Below are 22,858 nucleotides of genomic sequence, written 5' to 3' on the forward strand. Positions count from 1 at the left end.
GAGGGAGCTTTACTCTGTATCTAACCCCGTGCTGTGCCTGTCCTGGGAGTGTTTGATGGGGACAGTGTAGAGGGAGCTTTACTCTGTATCTAACTCCGTGCTGTACCTGTCCTGGGAGTGTTTGATGGGGACAGTGTAGAGGGAGCTTTACTCTGTATATAACCCGGTGCTGTACCTGCCCTGAGTGTATTGGCTAGGACAGTGTAGTGGTAGCTTTACTCTCTATCCAGAAGGCATATTGGGATGGGAAGCACAACGCAGAAGAAGGCCATTCTGTCATTGTGTCAGTACCAGCTCTTTGAGTGAGCAATTTACCATTGCCATCCACCGCCTTCTCCCCATTGCTCTCCCATTCTTCCTTTTCAGAAAACAGTTTAATTCCTTTTTTAATGCCACAATTGAACCTGCCTCCAGCATATTCTCTGGCAGTGCATTCCAGACCTCAACATCTCGCTGCATGAAAAAGTTTATCTTCACACTGCTTTTGTTTCTTTTGTCAATACACAGAATAGATACACTCCAACGAGAAAGGGAAATTCCAAGAGAAGAACCCACCATCCGTGGTTAACTAAAAAGTTAAAGATAGTATCAGACCTAAGGAAAAATGATATAATTGCGCAAAGATGGATGGCAGGTCAGAATTCAGAACAGAATATAAAAAACAGCAAAGAATAACTAAAAGGTTAACAAGGAGGGAAAAATTAGAATACAAGAGAAAGCTAGCTAGAAATCTAAGGACAGATAATAAGAGTTTCTATTCATATTTTCAAAAGAAAAGAGTTAACAAAGTGAATATTGGTCCAATAGACAGTGAGTCAGGGGAATTGATAATGGAAAATAAGGAGATGGCAGGTGAATTGAACAGATATTTTGCATTGGTCTTCACTATAGAGATACAAGTAACATCCCAGAAATAGCTGTAAATCAGGAAATGTTTGGGAGGAACTCAAGAAAATTACAATCACCAAGCAAGTGGTACTGAGCAAATTGTTGGAGCTGTGGGCTGATGGACTTCATCCTAAGGTCTTAAAAAAAGTGGCTTGTGAAATAATTGATACTTTAGTTTTAGTTTTCCAAAATTCCCTATATTCAGGGAAAGCTCCATTTGATTGGAAAAAAGCAAATGTAACTCCTTTATTCAAAAAGGGAGGGAAACAGAAAGCAGGAACCTGCAGGCCACTTAGCTTAACATCCGTCATAGGGAAAATGTTAGAAACTATTATTAAAGACATTATAGTGGGACACTTAGATTAATTCAAGGCAATCAGGCTGAGTCAATATGGCTTTACAGAGGAAAATCATGTTTAACCAATGTATTGGAGTTCTTTGTAGAAGTAACATCTGCTGTGGATAAAGGGGAAACAGTGGATGTACTGTCCTTAGATTGCCAGAAGGCATTTGATATGTTGTGTTATCAAAGGTTATTGTGGAAAATGAAAGCTCGTGATATAGGGGTTAATAGATTGGCATGGATAGAAGATTGGCTAGCTAACAGGAAACAGAATAGGCATAAATGGGTCTTTTTCAGGTTGGCAAGATGTAATGAGTGGTGTGCCAGGGGGATCAGTGCTGGGACCTCAATTGTTTACAAATAATATAAATGACTTGGATGAAGGAACCAAAGGTATGATTGCTAAATTTGATGATGACACATGTTTCTATTAATAAAGCCCAGGATACTGTATGCTTTATTAACCATTCTCCCAACTTGTCTTGCCACCTTCAATGATTTATGCACACTTACACCCAGGTCCCTCTGTTCCAGCCCCCATCCCTTTAGAGTTGTATCCTTTATTTTATATTGTCTCTTCATGTTCTTCCTACCAAAATGAATCATTCCGCAGTGAACTTCATCTGCCACGTATCCGCCCATTTCACCAACTTTTCTATGTCCTTTTGAAGTTCTACATTATCCTCCTTACAGTTCACACTGTTTCCAAGTTTCATATCATGTGCAAATTTTGAAATTGTTCCCTGTACACAAGGGTCTATGTCATTGATATATTTAAGGTAAAGCGAAGGCCCCAATACCAATCCCTGGGGAACTCTACTGCAAATGTTCCTCCAGCCTGAAAAGTATCCGTTAACCACTACTCTGTTTCCTGCTACTCAACCAATTTCATATCCATGTTGCTACTATCCCTTTTATTCTATGAACTATAACTTTGCTCACAAGTCTGTTGTGTGGCACTGTATCAAATGCCTTTTGGAAGTCTATGTTCTCCACATCAACCTCATTGCCCTATCAGCCCTCTCTGTTACCGCTTCAAAAAAACTCCAAGTTTGTTAAGCACAATGTTCCCTTAACAAATCCATGCTGGCTTTCCTTAATTAACCCACATTTGTCTACGTGACTATGAATCTTGTTCCGAATTATCATTTCTAGAAGTTTCCCCAACATCAAAGCTAAACTGACTGGCCTGTAGTTGCTCAGCTTATCTTTGCACCCTCTTTTGAACAAGGCTGTAAGATTTGCAATTCTTCAGTCTTCTGCAACCACCACTGAATCTAAGGAAGATTGAAAAATTATGGCCAGTGTCTCCACAATTTCCATTCTCACTTCCTTCGGTATCCTTGGATGCACCTCATCCAGTCCCACACCCTGCCCTCCTCCCTAAACTTCCCAAAACCTGGACCCTGGACTTAGCTTGCTCCAGGATCCATAGGCCTTTTGCTTGGGTCTGTTTGCAGTCCCAGGTACGCCCACTAATGCACTCTTGGCACTGACGGGTCTTGCTCTCCAGTGAAGGCTGGAACCCCACAGGCAGACTATTTGGTTTGCTGACAGCACATTATGGTTCTGGGATGGGCTGGCATGGAGCAAGTCAGCTTGACCCACACCAAATTTGATTCCAGGGTTGGGGAAACGAGCTGTCCGCCTCTTCCTCACACTTACATGTAACATACTTCCCTCATAGTCAGCTCCTGTACAGGTCATGTGTGTTTCAGTGTCAGCTCCTGTACTGTCCTTGTGTGTGCCTCAATGTCAGCTCCTGTACTGTCCTTGTGCGTGTCTCAATGTTAGATCCTGTACTGTCCTTGTGTATGTCTTAGTGTTAGCTCCTATACCACCCTTGTGTGTGTCTCAGTGTTAGCTCCTGTACCACCCTTGTATGTGTCTCAGTGTTAGCTCCTGTATCACCCTTTTGTGTGTCTCAGTGTTAGCTCCTCTTCTGTCCTTGTGTGTGTCTCAGTGTTAGCTCCTGTACCACCCTTGTGTGTGCCTCAGTGTCAGCTCCTGTACAGTCCATGTGTGTCTCAGTGTCAGCTCCTGTGCGGTCCGTGTGTGTGTGTCTCAGTGTCAGCTCCTGTACGGTCCGTGTGTGTCCCAGTGTCAGCTCCTGTACGGTCCGTGTGTGTCTCAGTGTCAGCTCCTCTACATTTATAGTACACAGCAAGTAAAAAGGAAGGATTCAGATATGTGATTTAGAATTCAAATAAAAAGGCAGTTTCAAAGCACTGAATTAAATATAAATATCAAAATTAGCAAGTTTTTTTAAATTGTTGTTATGCAGCTGAAGTGTTTGATTAAGATACGAAGGAAAGGCAAAGCAGATATTTATAATTGTAAGTTTTCACAAGATTGGGCAGTGAGAGCAGCAGTTTATTTGTGAAACAGTTTGTGAAATGTGCAGACATTGTGTGAAAAAAGCAGGAGAGAAGTGGCAAAGAAAGGAGTGAAAAAACATTGAGCTTTTACGTCAATGACACCTACTTGTACGATATAAGTAAGAAGAGGCTTTGGAGGATGGGCATTATACAATAAAGGATAAAGTTCACAGGGCCTCGAAGCTGTTGACCTGGAGTTCTCTCGTGTAGACAGGCCGCTGGTCCCGATGGACGTCAGGAATTCCTCACCAACTGGTGTCAAGCTTTGTAGGACCAAATGCAGAGAGTTCTCTGGCTACAGGTTCATAACCACATAATTGCAGGCAATGTAGAGAGAGAGAGCCAGTTACGGTAGTCTTCCTTCCTCAGCTTGTTCCCCAAAAGGCTGCCTTCAAAACCAGCAGATTCACAACTTAACTATTTTCTCTCTCCCATGTGATTTCCAGCAGGTTACCAGACTTTGCCTTTTTGGGGTTTTCTCCCCCACCACCGCCCCCCCCCCCCACCCCCCATTAGTTAAAGTGATTGCTGTTCAAAACAAACAAGTACCATAAAGGTCAAGTGATTTCTTGGTAGAGGTCTACTTGCTGACTGTTCAAATGTGAACTGATTACTTTTTTTAAAAAAAATCACAGCTTAGCACCCACATGTCCAGATAATGTCTAGTCCTTCCATTTTGTAAAAGAAAAATTCAGTCTTGAGAGACATGATTTTAACATACTGTACGGATGGCCATTCAGCCCGAGAGTGATACTTTACAGGGGGCATTCTGTCATAGAGTGATACTGTGCAGAGGGGTATTCTGTCATAGAGTGATACTGTACAGGGGGTATTCTGTGATACTGTGCAGAGGGAGATTCTGTCATAGAGTGATACTGTGCAGAGGGGTATTCTGTCATAGAGTGAAACTGTACAGAAGGGACATTCTGTCATAGCGTGAGACTGTGCAGAGGGGTATTCTGTCATAGAGTGATACTGTGCAGAGGGGTATTCTGTCATAGAGTGATACTGTACAGAAGGGACATTCTGTCATAGAGTGATACTGTGCAGAGGGGTATTCTGTCATAGAGTGATAATGTACAGGGGGCATTCTGTCATAGAGTGATACTGTACAGGGGGTATTCTGTCATAGAGTGATACTGTGCAGGGGGCATTCTGTCATAGTGATACTATACAGGGGGTATTCTGTGATAGAGTGATACTGTACAGGGGGCATTCTGTCATAGAGTGATACTGTACAGGAGGTATTCTGTCATAGAGTGATACTGTGCAGGGGCATTCTGTCATAGAGTGATACTGTGCAGGGGCATTCTGTCATAGAGTGATACTGTGCAGGGGGTATTCTGTCATAGAGTGATACTATACAGGGGGCATTCTGTCATAGAGTGATACCATACAGGGGGTATTCTGTCATAGAGTGATAATGTACAGGGGGCATTCTGTCATAGAGTGATACTGTACAGGGGGCATTCTGTCATAGAGTGATACTGTACAGGGGGTATTCTGTCATAGAGTGATACTGTGCAGGGGGCATTCTGTCATAGAGTGATACTATACAGGGGGTATTCTGTGATAGAGTGATACTGTACAGGGGGCATTCTGTCATAGAGTGATACTGTACAGGAGGTATTCTGTCAGAGTGATACTGTACAGGTTGCATTCTGTCATAGAGTGATACTGTACAGGAGGTATTCTGTCATATAGTGATACTATACAGGGAGCATTCTGTCATAGAGTGATACTGTGCAGAAGGAACATTCTGTCATAGAGTGATACTGTACAGGGGACATTGTGTCATAGAGTGATACTGTGCAGAGGGGTATTCTGTCATAGAGTGATACTGTGCAGAGGGGTATTCTGTCATCGCGTGATACTGTACACGGGACATTGTGTCATAGAGTGATACTGTGCAGAGGGGTATTCTGTCATAGAGTGATACTGTGCAGAGGGGTATTCTGTCATAGCGTGATACTGTACAGGGGGTATTCTGTCATAGAGTGATACTGTGCAGAGGGGTATTCAGTCATGGAGTGATACTGTACAGGGGACATTCTGTCATAGAGTGATACTATACACGGGGCATTCTGTCATAGAGTGATACTGTGCAGAAGGGACATTCTGTCATAGAGTGATACTGTGCAGGGGAATTCTGTCATAGAGTGATAATGTACAGGGGACAATGTGTCATAGAGTGATACTGTGCAGAGGGGTATTCTGTCATAGAGTAATACTGTACAGAAGGGACATTCTGTCATAGAGTGATACTGTGCAGGTGGCATTCTGTCATAGAGTGATACTGTACAGGGGGTATTCTGTCATAGAGTGATACCGTGCAGGGGACATTCTGTCATAGAGTGATACTGTACAGAAGGGACATTCTGTCATAGAGTGATACTGTGCAGGTGGCATTCTGTCATAGAGTGATACAGTGTAGAGGGAGCTTTACTCTGTATCTAACCCCGTGCTGTACCTGTCCTGGGAGTGTTTGATGGGGACAGTGTAGAGGGAGCTTTACTCTGTATCTAACCCCGTGCCATACCTATCCTGGGAGTGTTTGATGGAGACAGTGCAGAGGGAACTTTACTCTGAATCTAACCCCGTGCTGTACCTGTCCTGGGAGTGTTTGATGGGGATAGTGTAGAAGGAGCTTTACTCTGCATCTAACTCCGTGCTGCACCTGTCCTGGGAGTGTTTGATGGGGACAGTGTAGAGGGAGCTTTACTCTGTATCTAACCCTGTGCTGCACCTGCCCTGGGAGTTTGCTGCATCGGTTTAAATTTTCCAAAATTCTCTAGATTCTGCAAAGGGCCCATTGTATTGGAAAATAGTGAATGTGACTCCTCTATTCAAGAAAGGAGTGAGACAGAAAGCAGGGAACTACAGGCCAGTGACCTTAACATCTCTCATAGGGAAATTGCTGGAATCTATTATTCCGAAGGTTAAAGCGGGGACTTGGAAAATCTCAGTGCAATTAAGCAGAGTCATCATGGTTTTGTGAAAGGGAAAATGTTTGACTAATTTATTGGAGTTCTTTGAGGAAGTACCGAGCAATATGGATAAAGGGGAACCTGGTGATGTGCTTAGATTTCCAGAAGGCATTGGACAAGGTGCCACATCAAAGGTTACAAAGCAAGTAAGAACTCATAGTGTAGTGGGTAACATATTAACATGAACAGAGGTTTGTTTAGCTAACAGGAAACAGACAGTAGGCATAAATGGGTCGTTTTCAGGTTGGCAAGATGTGATGAGTGGAGTGCCACAGGGATCAGTGCTGGCGCCTCAAATATTTACAATTTATATCAATGACTTAGATGAAGGGGCCAAATGTATGGCAAGTAAATTTGCTGATGACACAAAGATAGATACAAAAGTAAGTTGTGAAGAGGACATAAGGAGTCTGCAAAGGGTCATGGCTAGGTTAAATGAGTGGGCAAACATTTGGCAGATAGAGAATTAATGTGGAAAATGCGAACTTCTCTACTTTGGCAGGAAGAATAAAAAGACAGTATACTATTTAAATGGAGAGAGATTGCAGAACTCTGAGGCACAGAAGGGTCTGGGTGTCCTGGTACATGAATCACAGAAAGTTAGTATGCAGGTGCAGCAAGTGATTAGGGAGGCAATGGTTGCCATTTATTACAAGGGGAAAGGAATATGAAATTAGGGATGCTTTCCTACAGCTGTACAGGGTGTTGGTGAGACCACATCTAGAGTACAGTGTACAGTTTTGGTCTCTTTAATTGAGAAAAAGTATAAATGCATTGGAAGCAGTTTTGAGAAGGTTTACTAGACTAATATCAGGGATGGGCGCATTGTCTTTTGAGGAAAGGTTGGACAGGTTAGGCTTGTATCCACTGGAATTTAGAAGAGTAAGAGGTGACTTGATTGAAACCTTTAAGATCCTGAGGGGTCTTGACAAAGTGGAGGTGGAGAGGATATTTCCTCTCCATATAGAAAATCTAGAACTAGGGGTCACTGTTTAAAAATTGCAGCAGGGGTGGGATGATTTTTTTTCATTCATTCATGGGATGTGGGCTTCGCTGGCTGGGCCAGCATTTATTGCCCATCCCTAAGTGCCCTTGAGAAGGTGGTGGTGAGCTGCCTTCTTGAACCGCTGCAGTCCATGTGGTATAGGTACATCCACAGTGCTGTTAGGGAGGGAGTTCCAGGATTTTGACTCAGCAACAGTGAAGGAAAGGTGACATATTTCCAAGTCAGGATGGTGAATGGCTTGGAGACGAACTTTCAGGTGGTGATGTTCCCATGTGTCTGATACCCTTGTCTTTCTAGATGGTAGCGCTTGTGGGTTTGGAAGATGCTGTCTAAGGAGACTTGGTGAATGCCTGCAGTGCATCTTGTAGATAGTACACATTGCTACTATTGTGCGTCGGTGGTGGAGGGAGTGAATATTTGTGGATGTGGTGCCAATCAAGTGGGCTGCTTTGTCCTGGATGGTGTCAAGCTTCTTGAGTGTTGTGGGAGCTGCACTTATCCAGGCAAGTGCAGAGTATTCCATCATACTCCTGGAATGTGGGGGTTTACCTTACAGGGAAATGTTGAACAGACTGGCCTGTATCCATTGTGATATAGAAGAATGAGAGGTGATCTTATTGAAACATAAAAGATCCTGAGGGGACTTGACCGGGTGGATGCTAAAAGGATGTTTCCCCTTCTGGGAGAGAGGTTAGAACTAGGGGACACCGTTTAAAAATGAGGAACCTCCCATTTAAGATGAAGATGAGCAGAATTTTTTTTTCTCAGGGGTTGTGAGTCTTTGGAACTCTCTTCCCCAGAGAGCAGTGGAGGCAGAGTCAATGCGGTGACAGCGGTGGTCAGTGCCAGCGCCCTGCAAAAGAGGACAGCCATCAAGTGCTGCAAGGGAATGAATAATCTGCCCGTTCCGCCAGGATAAGTCACTCTTTTCATCACTCCAACTCACATCACAAACCCATCACACATCCACAGGGCCCTCACTCACTGCCAATTCAAGGGATATCACCATTCAGTCTTTCACACACACCTTCATTGTCCTCATCACTCACCACTCACACTCACAAATGCCAGGCATACTTATCATCTGGCCTGACAGGCATCCTGCTTACATTCTCTCCATCTCTACTTATGCAGGACAAGTTGGCACACAACAAGAGGGAGAGGTCACAGACCGATGGCGGAATGCCTGAAATTAAGGTCCTCAAGGACTTTGAAAACAGAGCCATCCAGCTGGCTGGCAATGACTGGGACCGGTCCTGTGCTGACGGTGAGGTCGGTGTTGCTCTACTAAGTGAGGGTCCAGCAGTGCAACATCCATCAGATGACCATGCCATGAGTGATGTGCCCTCTTTCACAGGCCACTTCAATGCACTAATTATCCCCCCTTGCTTCCACAGGCACACCTGGGAAACAGCTGATGTAGCCCATGACCCAGGGCCTCCAGTCAAGCCCCAAAAAAACCTCTGAAGAGGAATCTGAAGGCGTCCTCCTTGAAGTCCCATCACAATGTTCGCCCCAACCCCCCCACCAGCACAAAGACACATACCTCGGTGGGACCTAGCTTTAGAATAGCCTCGGGATCACAATCTGGTGAGCACATCACACTGTCTAATTCACAGCAGGTGGCAGCACGGACTTCCCAGGTCTCTGGCACTCGGAGGGCTGCTGGAGGCCAGAAATTTGCTGAGTCCGAGTCAGATGAGGAGCCTCTAGACTTGGTCATGTCACAGTTGCTGGACCTGCAAAGGCAAGTGAGGGAACATCAGGAAGGGACGTCCGCTGCACTCCTCAGATTGCAAGGTACGATGGAGGAGTCCGTCCGCCTTCAGGCTGAGGTGAAAGCGCTGACATTGCCGACACACCGAGATCAACACTGGTAGGATGGCGGCTGCCATGGAGAACTCGGTCCGGGACATCGCTCCTGCACTGCTGCGTGGACTCAACTCCATTGCTGATGCCATAGTTGGCCTCCAACGGTGTGTATGCAAGAGGGGTGTGGGGCAGCTCAATCTCACTCCAGGTACAACTTCTCCTCAAGGAGTCAGCCTGGGCACCCATAGGGAGGAGGATCAGCAGGTGTGCCATTCGGGGCCATCCACCCTGGTGACTCAGGGAGTGTCCGGCCCATTCGAATCCCCACTTCCTGTGACCTCACAGGCCGAGGAGGATGCCACTGCCACACAGCAGGACCCCGAAAGCAGGCCTGGACCCTCCAGAGGACGCCCGTCAAGGTCATCACAGACAGGGCGTAGCAGTCAACGGGCTGCCTGCATCTCTGCTGTGGATGTCCGGGGAGCACCAAGACATAGCGGCAGGGTTAGGAAAGTTAAGAAGATGTAGTTGCACAGCTTGGGCACAGGTGTTCATCACTTGTACATAATGTTTACTATTGTCAATAAGGACCTAAGAATGTCTTCCTGCCTGTGGGTCCTTGTTCTGATGAGCAGTGTTCTTGTCACTCAGATGTGAAACCTTCCTGCACAAGATAAAGGCAGGTGTCTCAATCCAGGGCCTTTTCCCTGTGCTTTGTGTAGCCTTCAGACTAAAGTGATGGTCCAGCCTCACACTCCCTGGAAACATTACTGATGCCTGCATCTCGATGGTGCTGGTCATTACTGCCAGAATGTAGTGGGCAGGTGTCACAGAGGCGTCATTGTCTCTGTGTGCTCTCAGCACCTTTAAGGTGGGGCTGGCCCCCATCTCATCAGCGTCTGTGACCAGTGATGCTGTGCTCCTGAAGGGCTCAGGTGCTGAAGGCTGACAAAGGATCAGGTCCTTTTAAAGTTTCATGGCTGCGTCTCTATGATATGACTCTGATCATAGAGAGCAAGCGATCTACCCTCGGCCAGAGGAGTCAGGCATTCTCAGACGCTATGTGAGGATCTATGGACTGTCCTCACTGCATGTTGTCATCATCCTCCTGGAATCAAGCTGCAGTCTGAGGCTGCCGCATGGGTGTCATCAGCCACCTCCTCTGTGTGTAGCCCTTGTCCTCGAGAAGCCACCCCTGCTGGACCCTGGAAGACATCGGGGATCTGTGACCGACTGAGAATGTAGGAGTTGTGCACACTGCCTGGAAACGCTGCGCAGACCTGCAGGGTGTGCTTCTGGTGGTCACACACCAGCTGCACATTCAGTGAATGGAATCCGTGTGTTGCCACAGAGACCTGAGCGCAAAGTGAGTGCAGTCAATGGCCTCCTGCACCGGTGGGAAACCCGAGATCTGAGCAAATCCAATCACTCTTGCATCCTGGCTGTCCTGGTCCTGGGCGAAATGCACAATGTTGTGTGTCCTCGCAAAGATGGCATCCGTGACCTCATGGATGCATTTGTGGTTGGAGGCTTGTGAGATCCCATAGAGGTCACCTGTCGAGCCCTGAAAGGAGATACTGACGTAAAAATTGAGCGCCGTGTTCAATTTCACGGCCACGGGCAATGTATACCCTCCACATCCCCGTGGTGGCAAATCCTGCTGTAAGTGGCAGATGTGACCCACCAGTTCCCTGGACATGCACAGTCTTCAGAGACACTCGTTCTCGGTCATCTGCAGGAATGAAAAGCTGTGCCTATAGACTCTGGGTCTAGCTAGGCACTGACCAGCGACGGCTCATTGTGTCTCTTCGGTGGTGTGTGTGATAGCCGCAGCCACCCCTTCTTTGAGAGGGTGCTGCTCCTCCCTCTGCGCAGCCAGGTGCCTCAGTCACTTTCTTCTCAGTCATCTTTGATCTCTGTTCGCCACGAGGTATACAGCTAGATTACCAGGCTCCATAATCCTGATATACTCCTCCTGCAGGATGAAAGAGAGAGGCACATGGGTTAGCTTGGGTGTGCTAAAAAAGTCTTGGCTAAGTCTGAAGGCCCCTTAACACATCATGGAGATTGCTGGCCACCACTTGGATTACAGAGATTAGTGCACTGTGTGGCTGCCTGAAACCCCACCCACCTCTGCCACATTTCACCCGACCAATTGGCAGCAGCTTTGCCCATTGGACTGCAGGCTATGCTCTCAGTTCAAGCCCAGGCATTCTACTAACCTGCACTGCAAAGCTGCCCTGTTGGCTTGAACCATGGGGGAGACTGGTCCAAACCGGGATGATGACATTGCAAAGGGGCTGTGAGCGCCTCAACCAGTGACTGCTCCATGGCCAGCTTCAGCAAGGAGATTGTACAACGTGCCCAGTCGTCCAACTATTCTGCAGTTCACTAAAACACTCATTAGTTTGCAGTCTGTGCCCAAGGAGTGAAAAGCTCTGGAGCGCTTGGTAGCACTTTCATGCCTCTGTATTGCTTGAGTGGGCAGATAAGCTAGAGACCCAACTCCAATCATATCAATGTGGCTGCACCTGAACTGTCTCAGCTCTAGAGGAACGGTCACTTTATACAAAGTGTCCCTGATGTGTGGCTGCTTCCCTCCCCCACCACCCCAACACGTACTTGTGCGCTACCACCAACCTCAATGCAGCCCTTGCCCCTTCCCCCAATGTGCTTCAACCTTGAAGTCCAGCAAGTGACCTGGGCGAGCACTCCGAAACCAATTTTTGGCCTTCTCGCCATATTGTCCGCTCGCGCTACCAAACACGCCCGACGGCAGCAGGCACAGACTATTCCACCATTGAACCAGTGTTTCATCCTCTAATTCATCTGTCACCCCTCTCAAATTCTAGATGTTTCAATATTAATGTAGTCAATTTTAACATGGAGAGGTCTGACAGAAATTAGGGGGATGTGTGATTGAGTAAGACTAGCTGAAATATGTTAAATATTTATAGGGGGAAGTAAGAAGCAGAGCATTCAAGCATTTGTAAAAGCTGACACCATTTCCTGAGAGGGAAATCTGCATCCTGTATTGGGACACTGAACTCACGAGCTCTGTTTCCCTCTCTATGTTATAGAGTAAATAAGGCCTGTGGTTGAAATTCCCTCCCCTCCTTAACCACATTTGATTTGCATTACCAGGAAAAGGCAGTCACTGTACTGGAACCCAGATTTGAAAGCCGCAGGGTCATTTCCCTGCACGTTTTCTGCCTTCAGCCTCAACCTTTTGACTCTAGTGTGTTTCAAATTTATCTGCCACATCTGAGCATCTGTCACATTACTTGCTAAAGTCGTGTGGCACTCAGCGCTGGAGTTTACACGGAGAGAGACTGCAGAATTCTGCAGTACAGGGGGACCTAGGTGTCATTGTTCAAGAATCAAAAAAGTTAGCATGCAGGTACAGCAAGTAATTAGGAAGGCAAATGGAATATTGGCCTTTATTGCAAGAGGGGTGCAGTATAAAAGCAGGGAAGTCTTGCTACAACTGTACAGGGCATTAGTGAACCCACACCTAGAATAGTGTGTACACTTTTTGTCACCTTATTCAAGGAGGGATATACTTGCATTGGAGGCAGTTCAGAGAAGGTTCACTAGGCTGATTCTTGGAATGAAGGGATTGTCTTATGAGGAAAGGTTGAACAGGATGGACCTGTATTGTGTTGAGTTTAGAAGGATGAGAGGTGATCTTATTGAAAAAATCAGATTCTGAGGGGGCTTGACAGGGTGATGCTGAGAGAATGTTTCCCCTTGAAGGGGTTATCTAGAACTAGAGGCACAGCTTCAAGATAAGGGGTCTCCCATTTAAGTCAGAGATGAGGGGGAATTTCTTCCTTCAGAGAGTTGTTAGTTTTTGGAATTCTCTTCTCAAACGAGCAGTGAAGGCTAGGTCAATGAGTATATTCAAGGTTGAATTGGACAGATTTTTGAATGGAGTCAAGGCTAATGAGGACAGGCAGGAAAGTGGAGTTAAGGTCACAATCAGATTAGACACGATCTTATCGACTGTCAGAGCAGGCACGGGGGGGTGGGGGGGAAGGCCGTGGGTGGGGGGGGCGTGGGGGAGGGGGGGGTGCCAAATGGCCTACTCCTGCTCCTATTACTTAGGAGGTAGATGTATGACATTTTTTTAAAGGAAGAGAGATGTTTTTATTTATTATTAATTTACAGGATGCCGGTGTTGCTGGCCAGGCCAGCATTTATTGCCCTTCCCTAGTTGCCCTTGAGAAGGTGGTGGTGAACAGCCTCCTTGAACTACTGCAGTCTGTGTGGTGTAGATACACCCACACTGTTGTTAGGGAGGGCGTTCCAGGATTTTGACCCAGCGACAGTGAAGGAACAGTGATATATTTCCAAGTCAGGATGGGGAGTGACTTGGAGGGGAACTTCCAGGTGGTGGTGTTCCCATCTATCTGCTGCCCTTGTCCTTCTAGATGGTAGCGGTCATGAGTTTGGAAGGTGCTGTATAAGGAGCTTTGGTGAGTTTTTATTTTATTTGTAAAGAGCTAGGAATTATTTGTTATCTGAATATATATCCTGGGGTTCCACATTCACTGTCGCACCGTAGTCATGTGCCAAGTAATAATGTACAGTCTGTCAGTCCACCAGCCACATGGAGAGCAGCATGAGATACACTCAATAAAGATCCAGCATTTTGAGTCTAAAGTTTGATTATTTCTACCTTAGGGGAACCAGAAGACATAACAATCTGTAAATGTTTCCTAAATTCCAAGGCAATGAGCTCGCTTTTATCCTCAGCTAAAAGACCATTACATCAAATCCGTGAATGAATCATTTTCCAAGGACACAAAAGCAAAATGCTGCAGATGCTGGAAATCTGAAATAAGAACAGAAAATGCTGGAAATACTCAGCAGGTCTGGCAGCATCTGTGGAGAAACAGAGTTAATGCGGGAATGTTAACCAAACAAAGCGGGCAGATTTGGGGAGGGGTGTGTTAAACTCTTAAAAACTGGGATCCCAACCGCTTTTGTCATTTAATCTCTCCTGCCTGCCACACTATCACAGATCTTCCCTTGTGTTTTTTTTCCTTCCCTCCCTCTTTCTCTCCCTCTGTACTTGCTTAAACACTGTTGACACCTAGAACTTTTGCCGATCCTGGCAATAGATCCATCGACCTGAAATGTTTACTCTGTTTCTCTCTCCAGAGATGTTCCCTGACCTGATGAGTATTTCCAGCATTCACTGCTTTTAAATCAGTTTCTCAAGAAGTTGTGGTCACACTTCAAAAGCTGATCCCACATAGAAATTAAATCGAGGACATAAACCAAATTCATTGGTGATTGGAACCCATCACCCCTTCTGTTTCTGCTTTTCTTCACTTCTCCTTCATACTTCCTTTTTAACATATATTACTGTTCGGCTCAGAATAAACTGGTAGGAATTAAATGGCCTTACGCAGCACATTTAATGCAGGCATAATTAATCAATGTTGCAGGGGAAAAAATAGAGTACATTAATGAAAGACTTGCATCTGTATAGCATCTTTCATTGCCACAGGATGACCCAAAGCCCTTTACTGCCAATGAAATACTTTTGTAGTTATTGTTATAATGTAGGAAATAAGGCAGTCAATTTATGCATGGCAAGATCCCACTGACAAAAGTGTGGTAATGATCAGTTAATCTGTTTTGCTGTGATGTCGATTAAGGGATAAATATTGGCCAGGACACCGGGGAGAACTCCCCTGCTCTTCTTTGAAATAGTGTCACCGGATCTTTTACACTCACCTGAGAGGGCTATATGATTCTATGATTCTAGATTTTTTTTTTAAAGCAAAGACATTTGCCTTGTTTCTTCACAGAATCACAGAATCACACAGTGCAGGAGGCCCTTCAGCCCATTGAGTCTGCACTGACACATGAGAAACACCTGACCTACCTACCTAATTCCATTTGCCAGCACTTGGCCCATAGCCTTGAATGTTATGATGGGCCAAGTGCTCATCCAGGTACTTTTTAAAGGATGTGAGGCAACCCGCCTCCACCACCCTCCTCTGACTCATTCGATTCATTACTTATTTTTATGCTAATTTATTAATCCTCTGATTTGAGTTTTTTTAATCTGAGTGGATACTCAATTCCAGTTCTGGCATATTGTGCATTCCTCATTTCCTTCACTCCACCAATGTGATCTAGGCCATACATGTCTGCAGTAAATGTCTGCAGCTTGAGTAAGCTCAGAGTCACTGAGCTGGAGGCCGTGTTATACTTTATTTCAGGTAGCAGTGACACCCCTCAGAATAGGTTGAACTTCAGAGTTGGCCAATAGTCAGAGACAGGAGGATGTGACTGTGGGTCAGGCAGGTATGGGGACCTATCATGTAGCAATGGAGGTGTCTCAGCCCCTGGCTTTGTCCATCAAGTGCTTGCTACCTGTGTGGATGAGGAAAAGGACTGTGTTATGACCAGGTGAGAATAGACCTTCCATCTATTCAGCCTCCTTGGTTGGTCACAACAAAGGGTTTTTAAATTCTTTTGCCTGTGGATGCCCTTTTCAAACCCAAATGTATCTTTTACTATCTATGCAGTGAACAATAAGGAGCCAATCATGAGGTTTTCTTGAGTCAAAGAAAGAGCAAGTTTATTAATTACTAAGCCCGAGGGGAAAGAAAACACACACACACTCACTCACATACACACTCATTCACTCACTCACACAGACACACACACTCACTCACATACACACTCATTCACTCACTCACACACACACACTCACATACACACTCGTTCACTCACTCACACAGACACACACACTCACTCACATACACACTCATTCACTCACTCACACAGACACACACACTCACTCACATACACACTCATTCACTCACTCACACAGACACACACACTCACTCACATACACACTCATTCACTCACTCACACAGACACACACACTCACTCACATACACACTCATTCACTCACTCACACAGACACACACACTCACTCACATACACACTTATTCACTCACTCACATATGCACTCATTCACTCACACACAGATACACACACACTCACATACACACTCATTCATTCACTCACATACACACTCATTCACTCACTCACACGGACATACACACACACTCATACACACTCATTCACTCACACACAGACACACACACACACACACTCACTCACATACACATTCATTCACTCACTCACACAGACACACACACACACACACACACACACACACACTCACACAGACACACTCACATACACACTCATTCACTCACTCACACAGACGGACACACACACTCACTCACATACACACTCATTCACTCACTCACAAACATGCTCATTCATTCACTCACACAGACACACATACATGCTCACACACTAACATACGCACTCATTCACCCACTCACATAGATACACACCCACTCACTCACTCACACAGACACACACACTCACACAGACACACACACACACACACTCACATACAAACTCATTCATTCACTCACACAGACACACACACTCACACACACACTCATTCACTCACTCACACAGATACACAGGCATACAGACACATAGATACACACTTACACAGACACACACATACACTTACACACGCGCACACTCATACACACACTTACATACACACATACATACACACGTACATACACACATGCGCACATGCACACTCACACATACACACTTCCACACAGACACAAACACACAAACACACACACCCAAGCGAGAGAGCGAGATTCCTTTCTGCTCCATTAGCGGCTTCTCCAAATTCCTCTGCTTTTGTTTGGCAAAGCCAGTTCTTAAAGTCCTGCTCGCTGCATAGTCCAAGGGAATTTGATTACCATGTCTGCTGTGATCATTGTTGTCGCACAAGTAATCACATTTTGATGGTTCATTTCAAAATTTTGACACATTTCAAGACAGTGGAAACCAACAGGAGATTGGGTTTTTTCAGCCTCCACATGGGTTTTGAGTATCTATTGGTTGTATATGCTGGCCAGCTAGCAGTTCCCCTCTGTCTTGATAGGATTACAGTTGATTAAAGTCCAGCACTTTGCATTTTAAATTTCTTCCTTTCAGTAGTCCTTTTTGAAGTGAACCTTGAACCCCCAGGTGTGAAATTCCAGGAGCAACATGTCAGGGCATACCTGCAGTACAATCCATATGGTAATAATTCCAGACATCAGGGAACTTGTGGCAGCCATCTTTAGTCAACGTGTTTTCTTGTATTTAAAAAGGAAGGTCCACTTTAAACAGTTTGGTATGTTTTTAGTTAGCTAGTGAAATTATAGATAGATATCACTCAATCACAATTTCCCATCGTCATGACACTGTAAGGTGGATGAGCAGACTGACCATGGCACCATGGTAAAGGATACCATTCAAGTGGGTGGAGCAAAGAGGAATGTGATAGTGATAGGAGATAGTGATAGTTGCCTGCCTGGTGGAGGGGTTAAGGACATTTCCTCGAGGCTGGAGAGGAACTTAGAGTGGGAAGGGAGGGATCCAATTGTCATGGTCCACGTGAGAACCAATGACATAAGTAGAAGTAGGAATGATATTCTTTTAAGAGAATGAGGAATTGGGGTCCAAATTTAAATGCAGAATATCAAAGGTAATAATCTCTGCATTGTTACCTGAGCTACACACCAATTGGCATAGGGTTAAACAGATTAGAGAATTAAACTCATGGTTCAAAGAGTGCAATGGGAAATAGGGGTTCTGATTCATGGGACACTGCCATCAGTACTCAGGGAAGAGTGGGCTATTTCAGTGGGATGGTCTCCACTTAAACCAGCTGGGACCAGTGTTCTGGCTATAGTATAACTAGGTCTGTGGACAGGGCTTTAAACTAACAGAAAGCGGGGAGGGTTCAGGTGAAGGGAGACTTACAAATCCAATGAGAAAGGTCAAGGTATCAGAACAGTATAGTGATGTGGGTAAAGACAAGCAGAGTGGGACAGGAAGGGACAGGGTTTAATAAAACATTTACATCGATGAATAAGGTCATTGCAGGGAACAGAAGTGAACAAATTAAATTAAAGGTTCTTTACCTGAATACACGAAGTATCTGCAATAAGACATGAACATACACATTAGGAGCAGCAGTCGGCCATTTAGGCCATGGTAGGTGAATTAGTGGTACAAATGGAGATAAATTATATGAATTTAATTGTCACTATATGGTTACATGGTGATCAAAGTAGGGAAATAAATACTCCAGCGTACACGATATTTCAGAAAGACAGAATGGCAAAGGAACGTGGGATAGCCCTTGGCAAGAATTGACAAGAATTGTCTAGAAGATGAGTTTGTAGAATGTTTTTCTGACAGTTTCTTGGAGCAGTACAGAGTGGAATTGACTAGGAATCTAGTATTGTGTAATGAAGCAGGGTTAGTTAGTAATATCACAGTAAAAGATCCACTGAGAAATAGTGATCATAGCACCATTTAATTCCATGTTAAGTTTGAAATTGATGTATTTAAATCACAAACAAAAATCTTAAACTTAAACAAAGTCAATTATACATATATGAGGGGAGAGCTGGCTAAGGTTAATTGGGTAAATAGACTAAAAGATATGGAGGTAAATGAACAATGGAAAATGTTAAAAGAAACAATTCAAAATGTTCAACAAAAATATATTCCATTTGTTGCAAGATTGGCAAGCTACTTTGCACTTGTACAAGTGGACAATGGAAGTAACTTTGTATTTTTGCAGGATGGTTCCTTGTTCCCAGATAGATTGAAAGAGTTCAGTAAGCTTCTTGACCTGGTATTGACCTCTAGCCTTGTAACCCCCAGATGGGATAGCATCAGCTCCTGGAGATTTGCTGTTCAATAGGAGCTTGGTTGTGTTCATTATTTCTAAAATCAACAAAACAGTTGTGAGCAACCTGTGGAAGCCTGGTATTTGCACCTTCATTGATGGATGAAGACCAATTGAGGATATGGTTAAAGTGCTCTGCCAGCCTTTCTAGAATTTGGGTTTCTTCTGTGAACAGTGTTGACTCATCAGCATCAAGGATTGGTGATGAACCTGTAAACTGGGACCCATAGCTAGATTTTAGAGCATTGTAGAATCTCTTCCATTGCAGAGGCTTTGGGCAGAATCTTACCGACATTGTTTTAAAAGGGTGCTGGGACCAGATGCGCATCCCAAATCTGATGCTGTCTGAATCCTGCCAACCAACGCAATCTTCCCAGAGGCAACCAGTTAACAGATGCCTCAGGGACACCCACCCAATTAGGTATACAAATTCCACAGGTGGGTGGGCCAACTGGAGCACCCAAAGCTATGGGTAACAGGCAGCCCATCAGGAGAGGTGGGTACTGCCATTATTGATGTGGAACCATGAGGGTGCCTTAAGATGAAGGTGTCATTTGACAAATTCAAAGAATGAAGAAAGAATAAATACAGTACGGCTGCATCTGCCAAGCCATCAATGTGGAAGGACAATCCATTCTCAGGATAACCTTCAGCCGCAGCTGTGGCCCTCTGGAAACCATGACTCCAGGAGGGAAGGGGAGAGGAAACAGGGGTCATGTTTTAATCTGAGCAGTAACAAGATCCTTGAAAGAGCAATGTTTAACAAACATGCCCAACAGCCAGGAGAACCTGTTGACTCCTTCATTAATGAGCTGTACAGAATAGCTGAAGGTTGTGACTACAGTGACCTGAAATCAGAGCTAATCAGGGACAGAATTGCTCTTAGAATGGCGGATTATACACTCTCAGTCACGCTTCAAACTAAGGAAGATTTGACGATTGTCAGGCAATGCGAAATCTGTTTACAGCATAGATCTGTCTTAAGGGGCGAAGGCAAGCCATGGTACAGTGCAACCCCCAAAGTCCAGCTAGTAAAACAGCAGAGGAACAAAGACACTCTAAGCCAAGGGAACCAATACCCTAACCAACAATTAGAGAGTGGGTGATCTTGCCAGTGCTGTGCAGCCAAGTGACCCCACAGGCCTGTTGAATGTCTGGCAGTCTCAGCACAGTGCTTTAATTGCAAACGCAAAGGACACTTCAGAAAGCTATGCAAAGCTAACACAACCAGACGCACTGTTGATCCCAAGACGATTCACAAGGTTGAAATACCACACCAAGAGGAAACATAACCACGCTTCTTTGGTGAGGCCAAAGATCAGGGATTCTCATTGTGAAACATGGACATCTGATAAACTTTAAACTGGACACTGGGGCTAGTGTTACTGTCCTCACTACGGATGAGCTGCAAGTTCGTTCTCCCGTAAGGAATAGGATAAACAAATGACCATTGATAACACCAGATGGGGAGTTCAAGGAGGAATGGTTCAACTCCAAAGAACACATAAAGCGAATTAAAATCAACCAACCAAATGCTAGACCAACCACATCCAAAACACTCTCCTATTCATCAAGGTTTACCCAGTGCAACAGAGTAAACCACTCCTTCGACTGTTGTAAAGGCAAGATGTGAAAGAATTATAATGCCTCCAGACTGCCTGAACCCGTAAACACAGAGATTGAGGTGGAGGAGAAGGGGTAGTAAAAGTAATGTAAATATGTTGGGTAAACAAGGATGCATTGTAAATACATTGGCTGAAGACTTGGGGGCGATGTGGTATAAGGGTCTGGCTTAGAAAGGGTTAATGTGAAACTAGATACAGCACCGCCCACAGTGTGATGCAAAAGAACACATGACCTAAGTCGAGATGGCCATCTTGTACTGGATAGAGACATGTGTAGAGACAAGCATGGAGACAGCTTCAATCTTATACTGTATATATATATATATATATATATACAGTAGTTAATAAACACATGTTAAACTATACAAAATTAGAAACCTCTTTGTGAGAACTACCAAACTACACACAACATCTTACAACAGTAAAAACCAACTGGTTCACTAATGTCCATTAGGGAAAGAAATCTGCCATCCTTACCTGGCCTGGGCTACATGTGACTCCAGACCCACTGTAGTGTGGTTGGCTCTTAATTGCCCTCTGAAATGGCCTAGCAAGCAACTCAGTTCAAGGGCAATTAGAGATGGGCAGTGATGGCCCACATCCCATGAAAGAATAAAGAATCTCTACTCTCTGTTTTCTGTCCTTTAACCAATCCTCTATCCATGCTAAAATATTACCCCCAACTCCATGAGCCCTTTTCTTGGACAACCTTTTGTGTAGCACCTCACTGATACTTTTTGAAAATCAAACAAGCTCCAATCTATTAAAACCCAGGATTTCTGTTATTACAACAACTATTTCTTAATTTCTTGAAGGATATATGTGCATTGGAGGCAGTACAGCACTAAATTGGTCCCTGGGATGAGAGGGTTGTCCTATGATGTCAGGCTGAGTAAATGTTTTTTATTCACTTATGGGATGTGGGCATCACTGGCTGGGCCAGCATGTATTGCCCATCCCTAATTGCTCCTTGAGAAGGTAGTAGTGAACTGCCTTCTTGAACTGCTGCAGTCCCTGTGGTGTAGCTATACCCACAGTGCTGTTAGGGAAGGGGGTTCTAAGATTTTGACCAATGACAGTGAAGGAACAGCGATATAGTTCCAAGTCAGGGTAGTCAGTGGTTTGGAGGGGAACTTCCAGATGGTGGCTTTCCCATGTTTCTGTTGCCCTTGTCCTTCTAGATGGTAGCAGCCATGGGCTTGGAAGGTGCTGTCAAAGGATTCTTGGTAAGTTCCTGCAGTGCATCTTTGGTGATGTATTGGGCTCTTATTCTATGGAGTTTAGAAAAATGAAAGGCGATCTCAGTGAAACAAAGAAGATTCTGAAGGGGTTTGATAGGGTGGATGGTGAGAGATTGTTTCCCCTGGTTGGGGAATCTAAACCACGGGGCACAGTCTCAGGATAAGGGGCTGATCAATTAGGACTGCAATGTGGAGAACTGATAGGGCTGTGAATCTTTGGAACTCTCTACTCCAGAGACCTGTGGATGCTCCATCGTTGAATACATTTAAGGCCAGGATAGACAGATCTTTGGTCTCTCAGGGACTTAAGGGGTATGGGGAGCTGGCGAGAAAATGGAGTTGAAGCTCAAGATCAGTCATGATCGTATTGAATGGCGAACCGAGCACAACATGCCATATGGTCTATTCCTGCTTCTATTTTTTGTGTTCTTGATTTGTCTTGTCTTTAATTTTAATCCTCTATTTTCCCACTATTTGGTGTTCTAGGATCGCAGATGGTTCCTTTCTCTCACTGTCTTGCTGTCTGGTTTTTTTCTCTACTGCGGCACCTGCATAATAATTGACTTCCTGTCTTGTTCATTTTTTGTCCTTTTCTGTCTTGCAGTTTCCAACCGTCCTGCCAATAAGATACCACCTACACCTAGTCCCATGGCACCCAATCTGCCACCTCGCCCTCTGACCAGCAAACCACCTGATATCATGTAAGTAAAATGGCACAAGAGAGTAAAATTAGACTCCATTTGGTATTTTGGTTTTCAGTG

The 22,858-nt window shown here is 44.8% G+C and overlaps 1 protein-coding gene across 4 annotated transcripts in view; it reads left to right on the forward strand.

Annotated features, from left to right (window-relative positions):
* Positions 1–22,858, forward strand: part of LOC121277472 (FYN-binding protein 1) — a 205,771-nt gene that overhangs the window by 95,522 nt on the left and 87,391 nt on the right. For all 4 annotated transcript variants that reach the window (XM_041187001.1, XM_041187002.1, XM_041187004.1 and 1 more), the window contains one exon: positions 22,702–22,798. In XM_041187001.1, the coding sequence (XP_041042935.1) occupies positions 22,702–22,798 (97 nt within the window). The remainder of the gene's footprint in view (positions 1–22,701; positions 22,799–22,858) is intronic.

Source organism: Carcharodon carcharias, chromosome 4 (assembly GCF_017639515.1).
Source record: "Carcharodon carcharias isolate sCarCar2 chromosome 4, sCarCar2.pri, whole genome shotgun sequence".
In the NCBI taxonomy this organism is placed as follows: Eukaryota; Metazoa; Chordata; class Chondrichthyes; order Lamniformes; family Lamnidae; genus Carcharodon; species Carcharodon carcharias.